The following is a 20,872-nucleotide window of genomic DNA, read 5'->3' on the forward strand; positions in this document are numbered from 1 at the left end:
ATCTGTAATGGAAGTTCATTTTTGTCATCTGTGTTATCCACTACGACAGATTTATGCTCATCTTATTCATCCTCTTGCAGATAAATACACAGAAATAACGAATATGATGAATAACCATTTTCTCCTGTTTAAATACTGGGCTCCTGAACTTCCAAACTAGTTTTTCAGAGGAATTAAGTGACTCTATAAAACTCCGTGAAATGACAGTTCTTTTGAAAAGAAAAATTTTCTTATTACAGTAGATAACAGTCATTTTAATCAGCTAAACATTATGTTACAAGTCTGAATGATGTCTTTGTGTTAGTGTGATTGACGACAAATCTCAGAAATGCTATAACTTTAATGTCTCTGGAACTGTATTCTTAAATCTTCTCATTTTGCTACTTCTAATTCTTGCTAACATACTTACCATTATCAGTTAACATTCCCTATGCTATTCAATAAAGATCAAAAATAATTTCCACTGTCTTTTTTTTCCTCATGCATTTCTTCATGCATATACAGATCCGAGTCAGCCAAGGCAAAGAGCCTGCACATTTATTGAGCTTGTTCAAAAATAAACCACTCATTGTCTACAAGGATGGGACATCAAAGAAGGAAGGACAGAAACCTGCTCCCCCAACACGACTCTTCCAAATCCGCAGGAATCTGACACCCACTACCAGGATTGTGGAGGTAAGGTCACCTGCTAAGTAAAAACAAATATTCGCTTGGATAACGGTATAGCTGCCCCTAAACCTTCTTCCCCTCCAATTAATGCTTTCAGGTAGTCAACGTCTGGTAGGAACATAGAATTCCAGGTCAAATCAACTGCTCTGTATGCCTTACCTATCTAATAAAGTCAAGTGCATATGCTGTAGCTGACTGCAGCCAATCTATGTTTCAGAGAAAACTGTAGGAAAATGCTTAGTGGACAATCAGCTGACAATGAATAGATGAAAAATCAGCAACCCTTATGGGATAGTCATTCCTATTTCCAGATAGTCCCAAGTTCTGTCCTTCCAGTCAGTTCTCTGTTTCAGGTTAAATCTTTACTTTATAACAGTATAAATCTAGGGGAAAACTACAGAAAAAGCACAGCCAATTAGCATCTATCTACATATTTTATATAAGCGTGCAAAATAGAGATCACATTGTTTGAAAATATGAAGAATAAAATAACCTCATTCTTGATTTAGGTTGACGTTGACGCAACGTCCCTGAACTCCAACGACGTCTTTGTTCTGAAACTGCCAAACAACTCTGGCTACACCTGGGTAGGAAAAGGGGCAAACAAAGAAGAGGAACAAGGCGCTCAATACATTGCCAGTGTTCTCAAATGCCAGGCTAAGAAGATTAATGAAGGCCAGGAACCGGGTTAGTATGAGGCCACGTGGTTGCTAATAGGCAGCTGAGAATACACAGTGCTCTGTGGAAATGAGGCCTAAATGCTTTTTGCAATCATGTAGGTTGTAGGCGAATCCATATGTTCACTCTCTCCCTTTGAAAATCTAAGCTGAGATTTTACCGTGAAGATCTGTCCAGAATTGGCTGATGCACAACTAGTGCAATCCCCTGGAAGTCTGTGGGGCTGTAGCAGGAGCTGCTGTGGAATGTGGTTCTTTTTTTTAACCTCGAGTGACTAGAAGGGGAGCAAGTATTGCTCTAGGTCCACATGTGATATCTTTTTTGTTATTGACAAACTGCGGGAAGAACTGTACGAAAATGCACTCATCTTTGAGACAGCAAAGAAGTCATTGTTTGGGGATTCTTGCAACACTGTCTAACAACTAAAGCGTAAAATGTGAAATCTACTGCTGAATGTACTATATATTGCGTATTTCAGAGGAATTCTGGAAAACACTTGGAGGTAAAAAACCATATCAGACCTCATCACAGCTCTTGACAAAGGCCGAAACGCATCCACCTCGTCTATATGGCTGTTCTAATAAGACTGGCAGATTTATTGTAAGTATATAATGGGTACTTTCCTTTCTGTTTAATATACCAGTGAATATACCAGTTTCTGGTATATTTTAGCTTAGGAATTAACAGACATTAAATGATTTTGGGGATCTGGCTTTACTTTGTGTGGTTAGCAGTGCTTGGCAAGAGCTAGAGAGTTAAGGCTTGGTGCTCTGAAACAATCCAAGTGCAAAGAACAGACAGAAGAATAAATACTGGAGATGTTAGAGGGAGAATCTGTTCCAGCATGGGACTATAAGCTTGCAGATGCAAAAAGGCAAGGCCCTTTCCCAGTCAAAAAGAATTGCGTTCTTGCAGAGCATTGCCAGACTGCTATCATTTCTTTGAGAAAGTGCAGGTCAATGCCTTGCTCCCTACATGTTTGATAGTCGTAGTGAGGAAAAGAAATGCCTCCTGAGCCCTTGCCAGAAATCGCTAGCAGTCTGAAATTTTCCATAAAGACTTAAGGCCAGTAATTATGCCTCCAAGGTATTGGCCTGTGATCAAGGGGGTAGGAAGACTTATTTCCTTAGCAGAAATAGCCAGAGCTGTGTGAGTGAATTAAGCTTAATTGCTTATTGCATTCCGGGAAGGCAAGACTGTGACACTGTTTGGCAAGGATGCCCCAGTCCTTAGGTAGGAAACATAGCTGGCTACCATTTCTGCGGTTTCCTTAAGGAATGGCCCATTCATTTGGAGAAGGATAAAACCAACGGGGTCCTTTAATAAGGACTCTAAAATCTTATGAGAGTAGTAGAGAAGTGTATTCCTCAAGCAAGCTTCTAAAACACTCCTGTAAAATACAATAATAGGAAACAACTTCTCTATAATAGTCTGCTGGGAGCTATGAACTGTTTTTTTTTTTTTGGTTGTTGTTTTTGTTTCAAATTCCCTCCAAATTCTGTGAAATCTCCTGTCTCCCCTAGGATCTCCCTAGTAACCGAACCATCATTTTTAGAGCTCACCTGAGCACCTGAAGAATAGGCAGGTCAGATCACTCTGAGCTTCTGGTCATCTTAACAATGCCAGGGGAGTGGGGAAAGGAACACGTCTTTTGCACCATCTGCTTCCAGGCCCTTTAGCACTCCTACATGAGCAAGCATAGCCCAACCCTTTAAAAGTAACAGGCTGACCACTAGCTAAACTATTATCTCTCTTGCTGATACAGAAGAAGATTAAACTGCTTTCCTACTTAACTATAAATGATTGGAAGATGTGTTTTCTTTGGGGACCAATCCTCAATGGCTTAGTAAAGTAGTGTGTCCCATTTTCAAGGCAGTGAAAGGTTTGCTTGGACACATACTTCATCCCTGAGCTCATCCATTGCAAATACAAGTAGTTTCTTTTCCTTATTAATAAATCTAACATGTATGAATATACCTGCTTTAAGATTGATTTAGTTAGTTTGGTATAAGTCACTCTATGGAAATTTCTGTCCCTTTCTTCTGGCAGCCCTTGGTCCCAATTTACAACAATCACAATTATAATATAAACCTATGCTTCTCCTCAGGATATCCTATCAACTCTGACAAATTGAGAGTTGATTTTATAGGACATGCAGTTATGTGATTTGTTTCCTCTCAGTGTAATATCCTTCACACATTCATCAAATCAATTTGGGGCCTGACCCTATAGGAATAAAAAGAATTTCATGGCACCTTCCGGACTTATCCCTTAAAAAAAAAAATCTTTACTCTTTCTAAAATCAGAATATCTTGACAGATCATTAAAAAAAAAAAATTATCCCTTTTAGATTGAGGAAGTTCCAGGAGAATTCACTCAGGATGATTTGGCTGAAGATGATGTCATGTTGCTGGATGCCTGGGAGCAGGTAAGCTGTGTACTTTACCACTGGCTCCTGTGATAATAATACGAATTTATTTTTAACAGTCACCTAGAATGTAAGACGGCAGGAAAAAGTGATGTTTATGAGAATGAAAGAGGTTTTATTTTCTTTAAATTATATCAGAGGGAGCTATATTTTCTCCTGTGCTATATGATGTGCTAGTGTGAACATACGTGGTTGAATTTCCAAGCATAATGTGAAATCACAGCAGGCACTTCCCATTAAAACCAAAGAAGACTGCAACAGTATAAGACCCAGCAGTGTTCTGAGAGGCTCACAATAATGTTCCTGACTTTATCGCTAAAATGCATTAATTTTTGAAAGGAAAGTTATTTCATAAATGCTATTCAGAAGCCACAAAATCAATGTAGCAGCACCCAGGAAAAAACTTACCAGAGAAGGGACCAAACACTGGACCTTTACTCAGATTTATTCAGAAGACCTGGGTGGAGGATGACAGAAGTTGTCTTTGCCATTTTCCCAGGTTCACTGAAAATTAAAAGGGTTGAGAGCTTTTCAGCTGACAGGAAAATTTACTGGGAGTGCAGAGAGCACCTCTGTTTAATTGTATAATCCTTCTCCCCTTCCTCCACTCATTGGAATGAAAGGAGGAGAAGGCCATGGCTCCCCTATTTTTGCTTGTCTTCTTCAGCCCAAGGGAAAAAGGCAGAAATTTTTGGAAAGGAGAAGGAATATCCAAGTCCATATGCAAAAGCAAGAAGGGGGAAGGTAATATTAAGAGATGTGTGGAAAGTGGTTGGGACATCCTGGCTCAGGATGAAAGGAGACCCAGGAATGTAGTTGATTTCTAAAAGGATTCTTGACAGAAAAAAATTGTGGAAATTGCTGATTTAGACTCTGAATGTTGGGCTGTTCAGTGGGGAATGTAGCAGTTACCCTGGGTAGCACCTGTCACAGTGCACAAGTGTTAATGCCTACACCGAATTCAAACCAGGGACAGCTCCTGTTCTGCATTTTTACCTGCACCTAAAGAGTAATTTCCTTGCCAACTCCTAAAACACATTCAAGGAAAAGGTAATTAGAGTTCCTTTCATCAGAATGCTTAAAGCCAGGCCTTCCAGTGTCGAGAGAGTAGTGAGATTTCAGAGCATAGCACTAGAGGAAGGGAAAAGAAATAAAGGTGGTATATGAGAGCTGTGGATCTCTTTTCATAGTGCACGTTCTTTCTTCTAATGGAATTGACTATTTTGGATTTTACCTGCTGTACATAAAAATCCTCATAACAATTTATTTGCAGGTTTTCGTCTGGATTGGGAAAGATGCTAATGAAACTGAGCGACAGGAATCTGTTAAATCTGGTAAGAAAATCAATTTGACATAATTCTGAGTGAAGTAGCATCAATAGCACTTAAATGAATGAAAAAGATGATTCAGAAAAAAAATAGTTATGTTTACAGTGCTGTTTAAAAGGGTTATTGAGCTTACTAGGATTTAACCCTGGAGAATATTATTTTCTCCTTTAAATGTGATTTAAAACTCATTCTGTGTTTCTTATCTGTAAATTTATGAAGAGTAAAATTAATCTACATAGCATTACTAGGCTGTAGAGCTTTTTAGAGAGTATATAGGAGAGCTCCATGAAAAGAATCTGCACTTAAAAAGAGTAGGAATTTCAAATGGAGGTGTTTACTGAGCTGTACCCTACACTAATGTTTATAGTCAAAGGAACGCTGATAAATCTTCAAGTCCTTACATTGCTACCCTTTACTTAGCTAAATTTGGCAGAAGAAATTCCTATCCCAGAACAAATCAAGACAACTTATTTGGAATGCACCTCTTTCTTTGAAAAAATCATGTGTCATCTCAGGTGTGATTTCACAAAGCTGAATTGTCATGACAAAGTTCTTGCTAAAAATGCTTGCAGACATTTCCCTAGTACAGCTAAGGTTACCTAGTTCCTTTTCTGATATGTGCTGATGTCACATTGTGATGTCGAGGGGAACAATACTGAATGCAGCCATGAGGCTCTCACATGGGAGAAATGGGAACGAAGCTTGTGCGTTTGCACAGTACCAGCAATTGCTTTCTCCTGCTCCAGAGCCAAAGCACTGCTCTATGGGAAAGAAATGATCAGAGTAACAATCACTCGGTTTTAATCTTGGGAAAATTGCTTCATTGGCAGCTGGGAGCAATCAGCAATTACTTGATCATTTCATTGCTTTTGAAATAGTTTAATTGAATACTTTATTATAATAGCCCTGAGTTCTTTTACGAGGGCTTTTAGTGTATTTTTTATACCAAAAGAATGAACTAATATTTTAAATGTTTTATTTCCTCTTTCTTTTTAGCCAAGCGCTATATTGAAACAGATCCTTCTGGAAGAGATAAGGGGACCCCCATTGTTGTTGTGAAGCAAGGATACGAACCCCCTATATTCACAGGCTGGTTCCTGGCCTGGGATTCAAATAAATGGAAAAATTGATCAATCCAAGAATGCCTCAGCTTCAAGCCAAAGAATGAGCAGAGCACAGCTAGTTTCTAGTATTTTTATGCATAAGCTTATGAAATGCTATGATGTATCTGTTGTTCCTCTTTCTTCAGCTTTGATATATTTCTATGAATAACCTAGAAATTCTCAGTACGGGGAAGGCTAAATGATAATGGAAACCATGTCAAGTGGGCTGGGTGGGGCTTTTCATGTAGTAAATATGCAAAGCAGTACCAATACTTCGGTTATTTTATGACTTCTTCAAACAAATGCTGTAGATCAGTTTATTTTAACTTTTATGTGCTAAAATGGAACAAAGTGTGCCTTCATTTAAAAATCCAAACTAATGCCAAATTAATTATTTTAGATTAAGGTCAGCATAATTTTACACAAAATTTGGCCCAATGAAGTACTAGTTCTACATCTGTTGCAAGGGCAGGACTGGCCCATGACTGACTTAATAGGCCAAAATACTCACACTCACTTACATAAAATTTCAAAGGATGCTTAATCCAGAGTGGGAGCTTTGTCTTGCAAGGGGCAAATACGGGGTGGGTATTTTGACAAAGCTATGTTTATCGTGTTTGTTTGCTATACTTGGTCTAGTAAGTAGACGCATTTTGAGCTTAAGACTGTATGATTGCAAGAGTATGATGACAACAAAGGTTTTTGCGAGAGACTGCGGTAATGGTTTTCTTCAGATCTTTAGATTTGTTAAGACTCCTCATTGTGAACCAGCCTCCAGTTTCGTGCCTCTTAACCACAGCTCTTAAACTTATTCTAATCCCTTGCTGCTTTTAAATGGTAGCAGAAGTAACACCCCTTAAAATACTTACTCTGCCTTCCCTGGATTGCAATGAAGCTTGGTTGCCTTACTCTGCAGTGCTCAGTTCCTTTCCAGCTTATAGATTGCTCACATTGTCAGGTACAGGATGTGTTTATACTCGTTTTCTATACAGGTCTTGGACATATATCAAGTACCTCAACCCCTTTCTGTTTCAGTAGCATTCCACATCCTGGCAATCTGGAGTCTGAGTACACGCCATAGAATATTGCCCTCTCTTTCTCTCAGACACAATTATTTTGGATTATTTTTATTCTGGTGAACGTAAGAGTAGACTTTCAAACTGTTTTTTATTTGTAGTTTAGCCACACAAGTCTCTTTAAAGGCAGTGAGAAAAATTCTGCTTCGAATCTTTAACATTGCTTTGAACACTTATCATATAATGCTTGCTTTAGAAAAGAATTTGTACAGCTGTCAATCATGTTAACGTGCCTTTTTAATGAAGGCATTTTAATTGTTTTTTGTACTTATAAGTTAATTTGGAAAATCAAATTTTAGACTTTTTTTGTATTTTGTTAACCTGATTAATTGTGATTTTGAATCTGAGTAATGCAAAAGAGTGAATTTAGCCTGAGCTCATAATCAATATCATTGAAAACAAGAACTGAGACTCCATTAGATTAATTCTGGAAGTTTGTTAGCTTTAAACATTTATTTAAAACTCTACTAAATAATTGAGCTGTATTTGGATGTCATTTCATTTAAAATAAAATTACAAAACAGTATTTTATTTGCAGAGCTTATCTTCCTACCTCTACCTATTTCTGACATATTGTTATTCAGTGCTTCCACAGATGTCTGCCAAAACTTGCTAAAAAAACAGAGATGCCTTCCCTTTTAGATGAGCAATGCACTTAATATTTTACTGTGATGCCATTTTAGCCACCGGAGACTTAACTCTTCCAAGCAACTTAAAAATTACAAATCTATGTGAACGCTAAAGAAGTGGGTGCTTATTAGCATATAATTTCATCTTTAAGAAAAACTAACATTGTTGTCAAATTCTTTGGCTTTATAATTTTCTGTTTGCATAAATGATTGACTATAGGAATGATTATTTTATAAAATAGGAGGAAATTGGTGTATGTTTATTTTAAAGGATGGGTCTTGCTTTTATTTGTGAGACTAGAAAAGATATCCTTTGCCTGCTGGAAGGAGCACATTGAGGAACTTTTCAGTTACTCAGCTCGTGTGTTCTATCGAGTCGCTGAAAAAGATGTAATTATCTGATGGTATTCTTTGACATATGAACATGTATATATATTTACTTATTTTTAAAAAATAATGATTATATTAGCTCCCTTACCATATCATAACAAGATTTGCCTTCCTTATACATAAATGTTTTAACTGTATTCCAGAACCTGTTAGCGCTGCGGTCCTTATGGGGTTAGGTTAGCATATTCTGCAACATTGTGAAAGCTGTTTTTTGTTCCCTGACAACGGATAGAGAAGCTTTTGTGGTGTCCTGGCCTGGATGTTTTGGTGTTACAATATATTTTCCTGGCACATTGATTATTAACACTGAGAAGATCACTGAGAGCTCATCACTGAACAATGTTTTCAACTATGTTTAAGCACAGTAGCTACTAGCAACATTGTTCTTGGTTTTACTTGCCAGCGAGGATGCTTATTTTTCTTATCTATATAGATACAGATATGTATGCAGTACACACACACAGACACACAGACACACAGACACACACACACAGACACACAGACACACACACAGACACAGACACACACACACACACACGTACATATTTCTCTCCTGTAGCAAGCAAGGGAGAGTTGTATATACATGTAACTCCTAAGAGCAACAAATCCTTAAGTAGGGCAAAGGGATCTTTGTTCCTGTTCCTTAGTACTTAGTAACTTGTAGATATCAAACTCTAGGTATCTAAAGCTATGAATTACAACTTTTTTCTTCTAATAGCTCTAAGGTGCTAGATGATGATTACAAATGCAGCATTAACTCAGAAAACAGGCAGATGCTTCAGAAAATTAACTGGGGTAAGCGGGGCCTATGAAGGTATGCATGTTTCTTTAGGAATAAATGTATTGGGAAACCAAGCAGCGAGGCTGGAAGAACCTGAACTGTATCCTACAGCAAAGCCCAGACAGGGCCATTTGCTTTAACAGTAATGAACAAAATATCTTGACTAATGCTAGAAGAAACTCTCTAAGTCACTCTTTAAAGGATTTTACAGGTATAATGAATGTGATTTCATAGGTGCTGAAAATACTATTTTCAAGGCTGAGCGTGGTCAGGTGATTCTAACCTCACTTACCTACCAGTCAGCCATGCTTTATGTTATCTGATGTCTTCCTATACTAGAAGCAGTTATAGCAACAATCCTGATTCCTAGGAGGAACCTAATGCACATTTCCCTCTGGGCTCAGACTTGTACAGAGGTGGTTCAGAATGCCACAAATTTCTTGTAACGAGCATAGCAGTATGGCTGATTCCACATTTAATCAGATGAAGTATGAGCAAGGCTATAGTTCTTTGCTGGTGTCAAAGACTACTGTTCTTCCTTTCATTCATTAGGTGGTCTCCTACTGGACTTCAGGGAGAAGCCAGTTGTTACATCAGGGAGAAGAAAGAAGAGTGGCAATGATGTCTTATCACCAAGACATCAAGAAGCCTATTCCAACAATCCCCTATGTTCTTCCTAGATATTCCCAGTCAACAATAGATATCTCACACAGCTTCTGATGCCACACTTTGTTCCATCCTGGCATTCACAGACATACTCCAGCACCCGCCACCTAAATATCCTACCTATAAACTCCCTTCTTGCTCCAAGTGCAGTCCTGCACAATGTGTAGTTCTCCTAACTGCTTGAAGATAAAGGCTAAAACGTACTATAAGCTAAAGTGTGTGCGGCTAATTATCTTTTAACACTTTCTTCTTTTTTTTTAAATCAGTTGTTGAACTTAGAAGGCACAATTACAAGCTTTCAATGAATCCAAAGCCTCAGGTGATCTTTTTTAAGATTGCGTGAGGAAAGACGATGAAAAATTGTCCTGCATTTAAAGCTGGGGACAAGGATTGTGGTAATCTGCAATGTTTGCGGTCTATGCATCTTTCTGTAACCTGAGGTAAATCGCTGAATTTCTGTGCTTCTCTCCTCCACCCATTAAGTGAGGATTTATTACATCCTTTCTCTGCTTATTTAAGCTGCACAGTCATTTACTGTATGTTTGTACAATGCCTGACCTAGTGTATTCACTTCTCAACGCTACCATCCTATACATACTGATCGTAATTGAGACAGCTGCCACAGTTATCAGTGCCATGCTGTGTAGATTTGCTCAGAGCAAGGTTAGCAGTGGGGCAGCTATGATGCTAGCAGTCCCCGAAGACATATCTGCACTGCTCAAACGCTAGTGCAGCTCCACTGATGGTAGCATCAGGGGCAGCAGAGAAAGGGCTGGAGCCAGCTTGGCTGAGTAGTAAAGATTTCATGACACAACACAGTGTCAGCGAAAACACAATCTGCAGAGCACGGTTCAGGGTCACTTTGTCAGATCACTCAGTAAGCCATAATTGCATCTGTACTAGATTTCCTCTCTGGCTCAGGAGCAGCTGCTCTGGAGATAGCAAATGTTAGGGGAAGACAAGGTTCAGCTGTGTTTATGAGCCAACAGTGAAATCCTCCAGCTCCTCAACTTTTCTGATCTCTGTCCTCAAATTTTCCTGATAACTGTTGTCAAAGTCAAAAGGCCTCTCCACACTACTGCTCACTGTTTCTGGCAAGCAAGATTGGTGTTTTCTGGGCTACTCAAGGACTGTGGCTGTTGACAGTTTATTGGATCTTTGTTCTACTGCTATTGAATTATACTGGGTAACAGACGTCCACTGACATGGTTTCAACACAGAGATCCACTGCAAAATACATTAACCAAGAGGAACATTGTCTGCTGACTACATAAGGAAGTCTTAGGATAATTGCTAAATACTTGTTCGTTTTGAAGCTTTGTGTGTTGCATTTTAAAGGTGTGTCCACTGTTGAAAAGTCTTCTTGCTGCTGCTTTTGGTTTCACATAAAAGGAAGAATTGTATAGTTCCATAACAATAAAAGCTTTGAGTCAGGGAATTCATGGTCATTGCAGATAGTTATTGTTTTATGTGAACTCTGAATTATCAGAAGTCTGAAAAATTCAGGAAGTTGCACACTTTATGTGTTGGACTGCTGGGCCCTCAATCAGTCCTCAGCAAGGACTCAAAGATCAGTGATTTGAAGGGTTGCTCCCCTAAAAGCCTCTGTGTGGATCTGTGCTGAGATGAAAGACCTTGCAGAACTCAGTCAGTTCAGAACTAAAAAGAAGGTCTAGGTTCCAAAATGAGACTCAGCAGGCAGGATCTCTAAGACCTAGTAATAAGCTTTAGCAGAATGACCTACGGTTTCAGAGGCCTTCCATCATTGAAATAGGAGGGTAGGATGCAACCAATTATTTTCCTTGAAGTGCTCTGATGCTTCCTTTGACGATCCAGACTGGGGTTCTGTGTGTTCAAGTGCTATATAGGTATCGTTACTCACCATCTGAGATCCAAAGACCTATGAATATATGAAGTCAATATAAGTCTAAATAGTCAATTTCTGCTTACAGTATGTCCACACTTATTTTTCCTGACTTTATTTTCCTTTACGGACTTTATTTTCCTTTTTATATCCTAGCAAATTCCATAGTAGACAGGTCTTGAATGGAGTAAGTAAATTGAAAAGAAACAAAATAAAACCCTTATCTTTATAGCATCCTGCTGCCTCTTCTGCTTCCTAGAATTCTACCTGGAGTCTTCCTTAATCGTTCTTGTGTGTCCTATCCTGACAGAAATGTAGAAGAACTTCAAAGATAAGAAGGCAACTGTGGAGCTCACCCTTGCAGAATACAGAATTACTGGCTGTTGCAGCATTGTCTACATCCACTGGAATTAAGTTATATGATTAAAATTTCAGCCAACCAGACTATTCCTGCCTAAATTTGTTTATCTGCCTTCCTTAGTTTAAATTCTGTTAGAAATACAAGTTGTGCTTAATAATGCGTATCACTACATGTGCCCCTCAGAGCCAAAAGAGGAGAAACCCATATTCTGATAAAAAAGCTGAGATGTCAACATAAGGCATAAAAGTGTATGTATTTAAAAATTAATATTTTGGCAGGTTTTTACATAGCTAGAGTTTATAACTTCAGTGGCAACAGCTGTTATTTGCCAGATTCTCTAAAAGACTTACAGTCTTTTTCAGTGTTATGAAACTGGAATGTATATAACGTGGTTTGTTTGACTCCTATTCTCTGTGAGATGAAAAAAAAAGGTTTTGCACAGACAGCTATGCTAAGTTCCTCAAAGTGAGTTTACAGTTTTTTCTGTCCAAGAATTGAAACCTAGCAGTGCAACAGAAAGCTTTCTGCCTGGCACATTGATGATCAGCTTTCAAGTCAATCTTCGATTTAGCTTTTAAGCCTTAGCAAACAGCAGGCCTAAACATGCATTCATTGAAGTAATCCTGAGATTGACCCTTACCTTAAAAACAAGAGGTGGTGGGCTGATAAGAGTTAACAATTCTAGAGTATAACTGAGTAATGAGCTGAAATTACTGCTCCACACCCACACTCTGTTTGTCTTTCCTGAAACCTTGTCCTTTTATCACCCTCTTTTCTTTCATTTGTTTCTTCCTTCTTTTTTTAGCTAACTATAGTAAAAGCTTGTGGACTCCCTATGACAAGGGCTGGTTTCCCTTTTGCTACGTTTATAAAGCACACAGAATAGGCTCTGATTTCTCACTGGGTCTTACGAACTCTAAGTATTGCAACTGAGAAGAGTACATATATGTCTGAAGTTCTAGAAACTGCAGCAAATACCCAGTACTTACAAAAGTACCATATGCCCACTTTGTGCCCATGTCAGAGATGGAAACCCTCCTGCAGCAGTTCAGGCTAGTTGGTGAAACTGGCAATGACCCTAGAGAAAAAAACTCCTTTGGTAGCACTGAAACTTTGTAGTTCTTATCACCTGCAGCCAAATAACTTTGTTTAGACTTGAGGAAAATCCAATATTGAATACTTAGCTCTGGTTCATTTTCTGCTGACTGAAGTGCACTTTTAATGCCAGGAATCAAAGCAAGGGAGTATTTGCTCTCTCCCTCCTGTAAGGCTGATTTTAACACCCTTCTGAGCCAAAAAGGAATTTTTTTATGCTGGTCAAAATCCAAACTTGTTCAGAAGCTGGATGCAACTGCTGTACACCTCGAAAAGCTGTAGACCTGCATTGCTACTGCTATGTAAAGGAAAAGGAAAAGAAGCCCTGACTTACAACTCCTAGTCCTCAGTAAATCCACAACTGAAAAGTCAGCAAGAAGTTTGTCCTTGCTTGGAATAGCAATGACTTGGGCCATATCTCATTCTGTCCGCAGATTTGTGTTTTGAGATATTTCACTGGTCCAGATGAAGTATTTTCCCCTGCGTGCTTCAGGTGCCTACTGACTAAAAGACAGATGATCTGTCCAGTGATGCACTTTTGAAAAATCCTATGCAAATGTCTCACAACCTAGTATAAAGTAAGGAGAGTACTGTGGAGGATGAGATTAGTGTGCTGCAAACAGACACTCAATTGACTGTATCAGTTTAATTGTGGTTCACAAAAATACTAAGTTAATTTATCTGCTAATGCATATATTATGCTGTTTTATCTTCAGGAACACTATTAGCCATTAATCACCTTATTCAAGAAATTACAACTACACTTGAGCTCAGTTATCTAACTAAAATTCATAATAAACTGTTGCCTCCTTAAAAAAAATAAATAAAAAGTGTATCTATCTAGGGTGCCAGTAGGTCTTTCTTTTTTAAAGTGTGGACCAGCACCTAAGAAGACGCTCTCAGAGAGCCTGAGCTTAACTAGACTCCATATGTATTTGTTCTATAGATGACCAGGAGGTATTATTAGGACCACTGGTAAATCACAGAACAGTAGTTGGAGAACATAAAATAAATCATTTGTGCTCTGTTTCACTGTCTCAGCAGTGCTTTATACTAGCTGTTGCCTCTTAATACTGTGCTCAAGAAGTTGTGACATTATCACTACATTACCTACAACATCACAAACATAAGCAAAGACTTAAGTTTTTTTAAAGCACTCATAGGTATTTAGGCATATCTCCCATATTTCTATACAATCTAATCTCTACATAGTCTTTTTCTATTGCTGCTATGCCTTTTTTAAGTACAGATGAACAACTGAATTTCCTCTTCAAAGCATGCACCTGATTTATGCAAAGTTATTACAGATTAACAGCCTGCTCATTTTTACAGTTGATACTGTATATTGGATAGGCACCTTCATTCAGCTGTTGCCAAAAGGGTTAGAACTCATCGAAGAGCTAGCTGTGCGCACAAGATACAGACATACGTTCCTGCCTCTGCCAGCTGCAGGCACCAGTGGGTCATTGCAAACTAACAGAGATGCAGTGGGGTTTTTTGTTGATCTTCTTTATGTGACGTATTCTCCCATAGCGTGTTTCAGTGCACCATACCTTTTATGTAAGCATTATATCACTTAATATGATAAGTCTTACTTTGTGAATCAAGTGTTATGCACTTCTTCCTATCTTTGGATTTCCTTTTGGACATATGCAGCGCCTGAACAACAAAGTATAGCTTTTAAGTGAGTAACTTTTGTAAGTAGATGGATTATTATGGAATAATTGGTTTAAATGAATGTTTCATCCATCTACAAACTATCAGTTAGTGACACATATCCATAGCAAAAGACTTTATCTTTCTTTTTGGCTTGACTTTCCATGGAAATAAAATTATAGTATACTAAATAGGGTGTGTGTGTTTGTATGTCTGGCTCCAGATACTAATTTATTGAAACTGTTGGCTAAACTGAACTTAGCAGAAGGGTAGAGGTCTTAAAGACAATTATGTTTCTGTGTTTCTTTGTGAAACTTCATGGCTGGGTCAAGAAGAGACCATCTACGGGTGCTTGTATTGCTTGTATTGTATATTAGACACTAGAGAATCCAGCGGAACAAAAGCCTTTACTAGCATTACAGTCTTGCAATGCCCCACCTTAGCTCATCTGCATCTCTTTTCCCACTGTGGTCAATCAACTGAGATACAAATTCATAGGAAAAGAAGCCTCCCTAGTTCTGATGTTCAAGATCTATTTTTTTCTCCCACCTATTATAATTCCAGCAAATCTCACCAGCCTTATAAACGTTAAATACTTACAGAATATTGAGAAAGTTCTTTAGAAAAGCAAAATTTACTTGCACTTTCTTGTTTAGTTTTCTTCATTGTTACTTTGTGCTGGCAATATCACAAAGCAAACAGCAGTATCTGATTTACTACTGATGCTCCCATTATTATTTTGGACTAGGGAAAACACTTTCATGTATTAAATTCAGCTGTAAGGTTACAGAATAAAACAGATTCTGCCCTTGCATTTGCAACTGTAGTACTTTTAATCAGCCTGAAAACTGTTTCTAACATATTAAAGAAAAGTGATATATTTAAAAATTGTGTAACCTTCTTCAAAGGAAGCATTGTAAAGAGATTGTAGCTTATACTGACATTTCAACTTGACAGAAAAGTACTTTAGAGCAACTCTGGCACACAAACAAGCTTCAAAGTGCCCATGGCTTTTCTGGGGAAACAAATATTGGGAAGAAGTAAAGCTCTTGGAACCAGTGCTGCAACTGACAAGATTGTAAAACGGCAGCACTGAGCAGCCTAGAGTTCCCAGCAAAAGCACATGTTTGACTCAAGACAGTAAAAAAATGTTGGAAAAAAACACAAAAATTGTAGTACAAACTTAGAGGGGAGGAAGTTGTTGCTGTGGTGAATATAAGCACCGGTATCTTTTATCAGTAGAAAACTGTCAAAGAAAATACACAAGCCAAAGTTGTAAAGCTCATATGTAATATTATGCATAGAACAGCTGCTTGAATTTTTTCTTGTTGTGGAAGTCTTACTTCACATACTGAAGGATTAAGGTGGGAGGCTTTTTTCATTTATTAAATAAATGTCTTTTCTGTTTTTTAGAACCAGCTGCTCAGTGAAATAGGGACAAGGAGATTGGAGACCAGGAAAATCTGCATAAATTCTGTCCTATACTCTTTAAAAACTGCCCCATATATAATTACATGTCTGAATTTAGATTTTGAGATTATAGTCATTGTATTATGTGAACACAGGATCTATGCTTAACATTTATTGCTTGTGTGCTGCTATTAAATGAAAAATTCATATAGTACAGAATTTTGTAATACTAGTCCTTAATACATAAATGCTGCCAGGGGAAATTAGCCATTGTGATGTGTTCCATCCGACCTCAGGAAGAAAGTGTACTATACACACATATCCACACACAGCAAGCGTTCAGATTGTTCTCTATGCTCTGCAAACCTGCAGTCTCTGCCATTACAGCTATTGTTTTAATAGACAATAGCTATTATTTAGTATTTAGTCCGCAGAAGTCTGCAGAACTTGGAAGGCGGATATCACAATTTTAGTCGCTTGAGACAACACACTTGTTCACTATGACTAAGAAAAGTTATGAGTTAGTATCATAATATTTTTTCAGCTAACGAACCTCAGCAGCATTCGAGGAGCAACTCTGTGTGACTGTCATTATCAAAGAACAAGGCATTTTCTTTGCTAGTCAACATAAGGCTTTTACATGAAAATGGAAGCAATAAAATGTAAATGTTAAACTTCATGTGCAAGTATATATGAAATGAGACTAGGTTTAATTAACTAGTGTCATCAAGAAGTAACTTTTAACTGTAACACATAGCAATTCCATCTCCTTCTGCTCTAAGCTTTGTTATTTATTGTGAGAAAAGAAATTAGATTTTCTGCCACCAAGTACTTTTTAATAATCAAAGGAAAATAATTCGTGTAGCATGTAAGTTATCATAAAAGAATTCAGCAGATATAGCGAAGATGATAAAAGGCTTCTTTATGCAAAACGTTTTCTATGTCAACTTAAGAGTTGGTCTTAAGAGCTGGTCTTAAGAGCAAAATTTCATGTGTTATGATTTGTCAGCGATTTCATTGTTACAGCTTATTTTCAAGGGTCTCAAAATCCATGGTAAAACTGCGCTATAGTTTTTTAGATAAGAATGTGATCTTCTTTTAAAAGCAAATGACTTCATCTCCCAGTAATACTTTTTAGTTATAATCTTAGATTTAGGGTATATTGGTCAGAAATAATGCCAATCTTTGAAGATATTCAACAAAGCTACAGTTCTAAAATATTATCTTGTGCTTTAGCCTAGGTCTGCCATGTCATTATAAAAAAATGCATTCAATTTTCTTTTCTCTGCATATTGAGTAATCTGCTCAGCTACCCCATGCAGCAGTAAGAATTGGTGCTGTGAGATCACTTCCGTACATTTTTCCATAAAGAGTGATGTGTTGGAATCCCATCACTACCTGCCAGCCACAGGTAGCTGGCAGTACATTGTCATTATAATTTCATTCTGTTTTTTTTTTTTTTTTAAATTCATTCAGCTCTGTGGTGCAGCTGATTTCTTCTGCTCCCTCCATCTGCATCTGCTAATATTTACTTCTATCTTTTACTGTTCTCTAGTCCTGGCTGTATCCCTCTGCATCTTTGGAACATGGGATTTGGGCTGTTTGTCTTATGTTCCACTTTTAATTCTATTTGCATGCCACTCACAACATATGTCTATTAAAAAATAACTGCTGTGGTTATTAGCTATTCAACTGGATAATAAACATCATTAGCTTGTTCTACAGAATACTGGTATTCAGCCGAAACAAAAGGAATATTGTGCTTATCTGACCAAGGACTTTCAAGCCCACTATCTTTGCTTTGGAAAGAACTTATCTGCTGCGCCATTGGACGTGCTTGTATAACAAAGTCATATCATTTGAATTGAATTGATCTTGAAATAAGCAGCATTAAGTGGAAGCTCTGATTTAACGTCTTGACAGAGTTAAACTTATATGAACTGCTAGCTTTTAATTTCCATGACTGTTTCCACTTGAAAGATTTCTTCTGAGGTACACATGCAGCCTTGCAGGTGGACACTTGAAGACCTTTGAATTTGCTGTTGTTATCTGGGCATTGTGAGATAGCACGTGCAGCATGTGATGGGACAGATATCAGAAGATAAGCTAAGTGTGTGCTGGGTGGTAATATTAAAATTTCCAAGAGTCTTCTCTTTCTACCCTATACTGATTTTTCTTGGCAATATTTTCAAGCTCTCTCTCCCCACCATCAGTTTCATACGCATACTAAGGTCTGTTTAACTTTCACAGATACAGTTTCTGGCCGCAGCTTTGGAGGCCTGGACCTCCCAAACCTGTCCTGATCCAAAAGTATCGCCACACCAAACAGGAATAAAAATCCACTTTTAACACCATGAAGAAAGTAACATGCCATGCAGGTGCAGCTTCTTTTTCTTTAAACACAAATGTTTCTCTTGGACTACATTTGTCATGTACACAAACCTTCGTAAACGGGTATCATAGAAGGGGGAAATGGTTTTTAAGCCCAGAGAAGCTGAAGTAGCAATTGTTTTGCTGAGTTAAGCAATGTTTAGTAGGAAAGAACTCAGAGCTGAAGGCAAGTTAGATAGGAAGTGAGAGAAGTGTTAGTACGTGTCAGAAGTGTCATAACAGCAATATAGAAATTAAACATCATCTTATTCTGCGTTACAAAGTCTTCACATGGCTACAGCCATTGCCATTCAGTTTCCTCATATATGTACCTACTGTATTTCGCAATTATGTTCACCTGTCATCTAAATAACAGCCTCCTCCTTCCTCGATAAGCTACATACTTGAAAAGGCAGTAAGTACACTTTCAGCCATACACCTTCATTCAAGGCTTCTAAAGGACAATCTAAGCCTTACTTCACCCTTACCTTCAAATTATCAGGGATGGAATGCGTCAACTTTCCCACCCTCCTACTAATTTAGATAGTATTAGTCCATTCATAACACCTGGAACACCTACCCGGTCTGCACACTCAACTTCTAAAGTAGCATGAAGTATATGGGAGGAGTTGATCAGCTTGGATTGTTATTTGATAGTTGTTTTGCAGTAATGCCTACAGGCATTAATTAAGATCAAGGTGCTAAACACTAAGACGACTTGCAATGGAAAATAGTTCCTACCCCAGAGAATTCATAAGCAAGTTATAACAGGTGGATGAGATAAATTAAATGTACGGACAGAAAGAGAAATATAACAATCTACTTCTCCAGTTATTTTCTATATAAAGTGTGGATCATTTTCATGTATACATTATGTATATTGATATTCTCGTTTTACTGAAGATACTTATTTCTCCCTAAACTTAATTTTTTAGTGATCTCCTCAATATCATAAAACTGTTCTTCCAAAGAAATATATAATCTACGAGATATTCCTTCTCCACCCAGGGTGCCTGATATGCTATACTCTAAGCAGTTCTGTATTTGTTGCTTTTCAAGGGCATCAAAATCTGTTATGTATTGCTTGTTTTTCAACAAAGCAATAGACAAAGGCAATCTTTCTGTGTTTTATGATTAAAAATTAAAATACTTCCAATAAAATAGTAGCTGGCCCATATCCTCCTAGTGAAATTAATTTTCATGGTTATTATAAAGCTGTATTAATGCGTGAACGGAACTTCGTAACAATCAGACATAAAAGTTCGGAAGACTATAATATCTAATAGGCTTATTTTTTCATTAAAATTAAGGAATATCAGAATTTGGTAAGTGGAGACAAAGGTCAGTTTGATTTATTTCAGCTTGTCAAGTTTTCTGAATAAATTTGTTATCTGTAGTAACATTCCTTAACAAGGTAATTCTATCTGGTTTCCACTAATTTTAAATTACTGAAGACTTTCTCTGAAATAATTAAGGCCCAATCCTACTGTTACTACAAATGCTTCTCTGTTGCGCTGAATGCTTTGCTTTTCTTTAAGCTAATGTAAAGGAGTGCCAAATCAGAAACCCTAGTAACCAGCCTCAGAGGCAGTAATTTATCCCATTTTTTCATAGATGTAAAATCATCCTCCTATGCAAACAGGTCACTTCCTCCAAAGAGGATCATCTGCAAGATGAGGATATAAATAAGCAACAAAGATAAAAGCAGTGAAACAGTAATCTCAGATCTAGGTAAATGAGAATTTTGCTCTTTTTAGTACGACCATAACAGGTGTCTTAACACTTTAAAAACATGAAATCTTACCTACAGCATACTATGGAATTTCTGTTGCTAAACAATACTCTTTCACTATTACATTACTTCTATATTATACATTATAATTCTTTGTGATTTAGAATATAAAGCACAATGCTTTCAAAGAAGAAAATAAGAAACAGAATTGATAAGTTTCTTAAATTTCTTTTCAGCAGTCAGATCAAGAAGTTTAAAAGTGCTCTAGAAACAAAAATACAACAGTAATATTGAAAGTGGCACTGTTCCACTTCTACTGGAACCCCACAGGTCAAAGACTTAGCTGTGAGGAGAACCTACGGGTTCTCTTCTTTGTGCTAATTATGGTACAAAGTAGGGAAAGCACACGCTTGGAACAGTAGATTTCAGTAATTACTATCTAGCTTTAGATAGTAGTTAAGCATATGCTTTTATCAATGACTTCTTGAATGTGTTTCTAATTAAGGGTCATATACTGAAGACTTTACTGGTATGCCCTGCTCTTAAGTCAGTGGATCTGATCCTTCCTTCTCCAGGTTATAGAAGCTTTACACTGAGCCTGTGTGCATTCCACATAGGCAAAAAAAGCCATCCACA

The 20,872-nt window shown here is 37.6% G+C and overlaps 1 protein-coding gene across 4 annotated transcripts in view; it reads left to right on the forward strand.

Annotated features, from left to right (window-relative positions):
- Positions 1–7,808, forward strand: part of SCIN (scinderin) — a 107,678-nt gene extending 99,870 nt beyond the window's left edge. For all 4 annotated transcript variants that reach the window (XM_068934986.1, XM_068934987.1, XM_068934988.1 and 1 more), the window contains 6 exons: positions 505–675; positions 1,179–1,356; positions 1,826–1,947; positions 3,698–3,775; positions 5,049–5,109; positions 6,100–7,808. In XM_068934986.1, coding sequence (XP_068791087.1) covers positions 505–675; positions 1,179–1,356; positions 1,826–1,947; positions 3,698–3,775; positions 5,049–5,109; positions 6,100–6,233 — 744 coding nt within the window. In that variant the 3' untranslated portion in view covers positions 6,234–7,808. The remainder of the gene's footprint in view (positions 1–504; positions 676–1,178; positions 1,357–1,825; positions 1,948–3,697; positions 3,776–5,048; positions 5,110–6,099) is intronic.
- Positions 7,809–20,872: the final 13,064 nt, after the last annotated feature.

Source organism: Struthio camelus, chromosome 2 (genome assembly GCF_040807025.1).
Source record: "Struthio camelus isolate bStrCam1 chromosome 2, bStrCam1.hap1, whole genome shotgun sequence".
Classification (NCBI taxonomy): Eukaryota; Metazoa; Chordata; class Aves; order Struthioniformes; family Struthionidae; genus Struthio; species Struthio camelus.